Here is a 7,130-nt window from a genome sequence, read left to right as displayed (position 1 = left end):
CTTCGAATAACACTCTCACAATAATTTTTTTAGTTCGACCACTAGGATGTCAAATTAATGGCAACACACTTGCTTGCTTTAGTGAATCATATTATTACTTTTTGTTTGTTCGCTTACACGTTTAATTTACGATTGAATACCCTATACACATGCGCTTCTGATTATTTACAGCTATCGTAATTTCTAGATATGGAATCTCGCATCTTCTGGTGAGTTCTGTCTCCCTATCTGCTGTCGCCAGCAAGACGCATTAATGTTTTTGTTTTGGCATCTCGTTCGCCCGCTATTGTAACCAGTCCGTTCGCAAAGTTTCACCGTCCGGAACAATATTATATCCCATAAGAGCACGTTTAGCTCCGTTAAAAAAATTAAATTATTTACCACTTGTGTTATATCAACCTCATTACCATGAGTTTATCATGGTTTCGTTAGTCAAAAAGGTACTTGACCAAATTTTAATTACTGACAAAATTGTAATACTCAATGACTGACAAAGAACCCTGTCAAACCCATGATTTGTTCATGTATGATTTGCGTCATTGATTCCTTAATACAATACCCCTTTGAAACCAACGGGCAGATATCTACAGGCACCCAGGGCAGTTGATGTGTAATGGAGAAGGTTAATGAGGTTTAAGTTGAAGCACTGCCCCAGGATGTTGAAGAAAGGAGCACCCAGTGACCTTAATCGTCTAGCTGCCAAGACCGGACATATCCAGGGAAAGTGCTCAACAGTCTCCTTCTCTAAAATGTCCCGAGTGTGAATGTGCCGATCGTCCAATGGTCGGTAAACCCAGCTAAGAGTTAAAAAATTGAATGGCGAGGAGTCACCAGAACTTTCTGTGGTCCTATGTGTGTATCTATGTGCATATATGTTGTTGGCAATGCAGATGTACTAAATTCTGCGCAAAGAAATGACGATGAGCAAGTGATAACAACGAAAAGTGTAAATGAGCAAAGAGCGAAATAAACGATGAGAAGAAGTTTGAGCGATGAAGAAGATAGCGAAGTGAAAGGAATAGGGTGAGCCCAGATTGTGGGTGATGCGAAAATAAAGTTTAAAACCTTAACATCCTTCCCCGGTTTTAGTCAACTACTCCAAAATAATCAGCAAATTATACTGGTAATTTGCAAATCTTTGATATTGCTCGTGTTTGTAGACCATTTCTGGTTTTTACTACCACTACACGAACATGACCATCGTCGCCAGGCTTGACTTCAGTGATACGACCTGTTGTCCACTTAAGTGGAGGTGTATTTTCCTCCTTTATTAAGACCATGTCATTCGTTTGTAAATTTTGGCATTCCGTTTTCCATTTTGTTCGCTGTTGTAAATTTTTAAGATACTCGCAGTGCCATCTTTCCCAAAAATTTTGGTGTATTTGCTGGACTATTTGGTAGCGCTTCAGTAAGCTATCATTACGGCCCAAAGAGTTCGAGTCTGGAATTGTTGTCAGAGGCCGTCCTATTAAAAAATGAGCCGGTGTTAATGGGCGCATGTCATTAGCATCTGTCGACATCGGTGTAAGTGGACGGCTGTTGATTATTGCCTCGGATTGACAACAAACAGTTTGAAGCTCATCCAACGTTAGGGTGGTGATTCCGATAGCACGACGAAGAAACTACTTTGCTAATTTAACTGCACTCTCCCAGAGTCCACCAAAGTGTGGAGACCTGGGAGGTATGAACTGCCACTCGATTCCATTCTCCAGGCATGTACGTTGAACCTCTTCTACATGTTCCTTGGTAACGAAAGCGGACAAAAGCTGGCGTAGTTCTCGATTGGCACCCACAAAATTGGTAGCATTGTCGGACACTATTTTGCGACTTTTCCCCCGTCGAGCAATAAATCTCTTTAAGGTACCTATAAATGCTTGTGTGGACAAATTGGGTACAACTTCTAAGTGTACTGCCTTAGTTACAAAACAAATAAATACTGCAATATAAGACTTAATTGGTGAACAGCCGCGAATTCGTTGAGTTATAAGGACAGGTCCACAATAATCCACTCCTGTCACTTCGAACGGGTAAGTTTGCTGGACTCGATCGGCTGGAGGATGCCCCATAATTTGCTCAGCAATAATTGGGTTACTGCGGTAGCATAATACGCTATCGTGAATTACCCTTCTTATAACATGGCGTGCGTTTGTTATCCAGAACTTATCTCTCAAAATGTTTTGAAGCGTTTGGACTCCGGCGTGCAAGTGATGATGATGAAAATGTCGAATCAATGTATTTACAAATGCGTGTGATGATGGAAGTAGAATTGGATGTTTACTGTTAAAAGGCAATAATGAATTTTTAAGTCGCCCTCCAACTCTGAGTAAGTTCTTATGCAAGAATGGCGACAATGAAATTAGCTTCGAGTTGAGATGTTGTTCTCCAATCTCAATGGCGTGGATGTCTTCTGAAAATGAAATATATTGAATGTGTCTGCATATCAATTCTAATGCTTCATCCATTTCAGGTGCCGATATGTTGATGTAATCATTAACTGATGACTGCTTTCGACATCCACGAATAAATCGATTTACATAAGCAAAAATTCTCAGCAATTTCATGTAGCTATTAACATACTTGTGTTTACTAATGAAGTCAGAAGTTGGAATAGCAATTAATGCAGTTCTTTGAAGCCGTTGATCTGGTAATTCGTTTTGTAATACATGCACTGCTGAAGGCCAATGATCACAGCTCTGTTGGATAAATTCTGGTCTGTGCCACCAAAGTGTATTTTGTAAAAGTTCGCTGGCACATGCTCCACGTGATACAATATCAGCGGGATTCTGGTCTGTTGGTACGTGATTCCAGGAAAAGTTTTTCGTTAATTGCTGTATTTTTGCTACCCTGTTGGCCACGAAAACGTTCCATCTCGACTGTTCACCTGCTATCCAAGCAAGCGCAATTGTGTTATCTGACCAGCAGTATACATTTGCGCTAGGAAGATTAAGTATGTTGTTAACTGCTGACATCAGTTCTGCGGCCATTAGGGCTGCACAAAGTTCTAGCCTAGGTAATGCAATCTCTTTCGTTGGTGCCACTCGAGATTTAGCACAGAGTAGTGACGAATGCTCACCATATGCATCACTCCATGCTGCATACACACATGCTCCATATGCCTTAGTGCTTGCATCTGCAAGTGCGTGAAGTTTAGTATCGATATTAATATTAGCATACCTGGGTATTTTTAATGTTTGTAAAAGCGGTAATTGTTTATTGAATAGCTCCCAATGAACCTTAATCCCGGGTGGGACTTCATCATCCCATGGCGACTTCAGCTTCCACATTTGTTGCATCAAAATTTTGCATGTTACAATCAAAGGATTGAGGAGACCTATCGGATCAAAAAAACTTGACAATTTTGATAGAATTGAACGCTTTGTAGTTTTAACGCCATTATCCACTACCAAATGAAATAGAAAGCAATCCTCAACTGGTGACCATTTTAACCCTAACGTTTTTACAAACTCAGTGTCGTAGAAACGAATTGTCTCTTCTTTGTCTTCTGGTAAAATATCGGCAACAATTTCGGATGCGTTCGATGCAAACTTTCGTAAAGGAAACCCCGCGCAGTAAGTTTATAGTTTGATTTTTGATTTCGATGACCTCGCCGATACTAGCTGCGCCACTTATTAAATTGTCTACATAGAAATCGCTTAGTGTTACCTTTGATCCGATTGGGTAAGTTTTCGCTTCATCAATTGCCAGCTGTTAAAGGCATTTTACAGCAAGGTACGGTGCGCAACTAGTACCATAAGTAACTGTTTGTAGCTGATATGTGGTAAGTGGTTGTTGAGAGGTAGGGCGCCAGATAATGCATTGCCATTGGGTATCTCGTTCGTCGACCCAGATTTGCCTATACATTTTGGTAATGTCAGCAATAATGACACATTTGTGTCTTCTGAATCGGGTCAAAATTGTGAATATCGTATCTTGTAGCTGGGGACCAACTCTCAACATATCGTTTAGGCAATATCCATTTGAGGTTTTGCAGGAGGCGTCAAAGACTACCCGCAGCTTAGTAGTCGAGCTATCAAGTTTTGTGACCCCGTGGTGGGGAATATAGTTAAGGCGATTTCTTGGTGAATATTCTAAATTAACTGGAATCATATGCTTCATATTGATATACTCTTCCATGAATTCATTGTAATCTCTGCGAAGATTTGAGTTTTGATTCAGTTTGGATTCTAACGAAAACGTTATTTTGCCTGCGGTTTCTTCTGAACCACCCAGGTGATGCGGGTCTTCACGAAATGGAAGGCGAACAATGAACTTATTGGTAACGGGACACCTGTGAGTAGTAGATCTGAAATAGGATTCACATTCGAGCTCATCCGATGATAGAATCGACGATGACGATGCCTGAATGTCTTCGATGGCCCAAAACCTTTCCAGGAGCTTATCTAAAATGGACTCTGATGTGACTGATGTGAATGCTTTGTATGGAGGTGATGGATCAGCTGCTGATATTACGTGCGCAGGAATTGCACCTGCAACCACCCAACCAAATTTGGTATTTTGTATTACTGGACCATTGAGACGTATTTGGCCCTTACTAAGTATCTCAAAAAATAATCCTGCTCCAATGAGTATGTCAATCTGTCCTGGTATGTTGAATGTCGGATCAGCGATGGAAATGGTATCTGGAATCGAAATGGTTGACTGATCGGTGCGACGACTAGGTTGACATGACGTAATGGATGGTATGATTAGTGCATCAATGGTAGCACTATACTCTTCGGTTAGAGATTTAATCGTTATGCAACATAAATGTTGTGCCTTTGCTCTCCTTTGACCTATTCCACTGACGTCAATATCTACGCCCTTTTGAGTTACTCTTAAATGTTGTGCCAATTTCTCCGTGATGAAATGCAGTTGAGATCCGGAATCTAGCAGAGCGCGAGCTCGGATGCTCTCTCCCCGAGAATTAAAAACATGAATAATTGCTGTTCCAATAACTTCTGATTGATCGAGACTCACCTTAAGAGCAGATGATGAGAGCAAACCTGCTCTCGGTGATATGTTGGTAATGGCTGAATCATTTCGATGTAATAGTGTATGATGTTTTACATTGCAGTGTTTACAGAGATTGACTGAAGGACAATCATTCGATTTATGACCTGATCCAAGGCAATTCAAGCACAAGTTCAGTCTTTTCACACAGTTATATCTTGCAAGTGGATCCATTGCACGGAACGTGTCGCATTTGAAGGCATTATGATGGGGAACCGCATTGCAAAATTCACACTTTGCTTGTTTGGTAGTCACCATAGCCCATTTTTCGTCACGTTTGTTGTGCCTATGTGTTGTTAGCTGAGTTCTTGGTATGATTGTTTTAGGCTGCCCGGCTTCCAAAATATCTGCAATTTGACAACGACGTTTTAAGAATTTTGCTAAGTCCTCCCAAGTGGGCAGATGAAAACTCATGGCAGTTGATCGCTGATCAAACAAGTGGGTAACCTCTTCCTCCCACTTGGCCTTCGTGTCTGTATTGAGCTTTGAGGATACCAGATGCAAGAGTATGCCATCTGACACTTGCTGATTTGAAGCTAGTGATTGCACAGCTCGTAAATTGGTATTGACGACGTCTATGAACGCCCTCATAGATGATGCATTCGGCCTTGTTTCTCCCTGTACTTCGAAAATATGTTGGATATGAGCTTGGAAAATTACCCGCTTGTTTCCATATCTAGACCGTAACAGATCCAACGCCTTGATATAATTTTCATCGGTCACCTCAAACGATTGTATTAGGCTAGCTGCTGAGTCGACGAGACATGATCGAAGGTACTGAAACTTCTCGATGTTTGCTAATTGGCTGTTGTTGTGAACGAGCGCTAAAAACATGTTATAAAAATCCATCCAATTTCGATGATGACCATTGAATTTCGTGAGTTGAAGCTTCGGAAGGTTGACTCGATGTGACGGAGATGCAATCGCTGTGCTGTTGAATATAGTTTCTCGGCGTGCGGGGTTAAGCACATTTATGCGCTGCACTATTATTGCCTTCGCCGCACAAAAGGATTCATCGAATGTATCCCGATGTGGTTGATTGAGTTCTTCATCGTTCATTAGCTCCAATTCTGATTGTAGATGGTGAAATGATTCGTACTGACGTTCCAGTACCGATAATTTTGCCTCGAGCTCGTGCACGGAAATATTGCTAAGATGCGGAAGTATGCGTTCGATGTTGATTCTATCCAGAATTTGTTGACGCTGTTTGACCTTGATGCGGTACTCATTTTGCGTTTTCAAATGAGCAGACGCATCATTAGCCTGAGACCACACGGATTGGGAAGTTCGTGGTGTTCCCGCCTCATGATGCACCGAATCGCTTTCTCTAAAGGGGGTTGTTGATGGTGGTGACGTATCCGCAGGTATATTGTGAGGCTCCATTTCCAATACTTGTATGTGATGATTAAAACTTAAGTCAATTGGTTGACAACGATGGCGATGGCCAGCTCTTCAAATCCGGCTCGAAGGACCAATTTATGGATGATGAATGGCCAACCCAATTGACTTAACTCCGCAAATTTAAACAAAAGGTTAAATTGAACACAAATCTTTATTTTAATAAACGTATGTGCCGAATATTTACACAGATTACTTAAATCCGAAGCGAAATAAAAGCAATGAAAGTAAATTACGGTTAATTAAGTGCCCGGTTAATTAAGCCCCGATACCGGGGCAGCTGATGGCAATCGAAAACGAAAAGTGTATGTCAAATGCTTAGGCTAATCCTTTTATAATGATTTTCAGCACCGCTATTCCTTTATTGATGCTAGGTGAAGGGGAAATTACGCGAAGACGAGGCGACGTGAGCTTTATGTATTGTTTGGTATACATATGTATCTATGTGCATATATGTTGTTGGCAATGCAGATGTACTGAATTCTGCGCAAAGAAATGACGATGAGCAAGTGATAACAACGAAAAGTGTAAATGAGCAAAGAGCGAAATAAACGATGAGAAGAAATTTGAGCGATGAAGAAGATAGCGAAGTGAAAGGAATAGGGTGAGCCCAGATTGTGGGTGATGCGAAAATAAAGTTTAAAACCTTAACAATAGATATGCATGAATTTCAGTGTTTTTCTTTCAACTGAAATGAATTATTTCGCTAATACGTCTTGTTA

The 7,130-nt window shown here is 40.9% G+C and overlaps 1 protein-coding gene across 1 annotated transcript; it reads right to left on the bottom strand.

Moving 5' to 3' along the window:
- Positions 1-3,708: 3,708 nt before the first annotated feature.
- Positions 3,709-6,393, bottom strand: LOC128870101 (uncharacterized). Its single transcript, XM_054112702.1, has one exon. The coding sequence runs from the start codon at positions 6,391-6,393 to the stop codon at positions 3,709-3,711; it is 2,685 nt and encodes an 894-aa protein (XP_053968677.1).
- Positions 6,394-7,130: the final 737 nt, after the last annotated feature.

This window comes from Anastrepha ludens, chromosome X (genome assembly GCF_028408465.1).
Source record: "Anastrepha ludens isolate Willacy chromosome X, idAnaLude1.1, whole genome shotgun sequence".
NCBI lineage: Eukaryota > Metazoa > Arthropoda > Insecta > Diptera > Tephritidae > Anastrepha > Anastrepha ludens.
The sequence above is the reverse complement of the archived record's forward strand: the minus strand, read 5'-3'. Positions and strand labels throughout refer to the sequence as shown.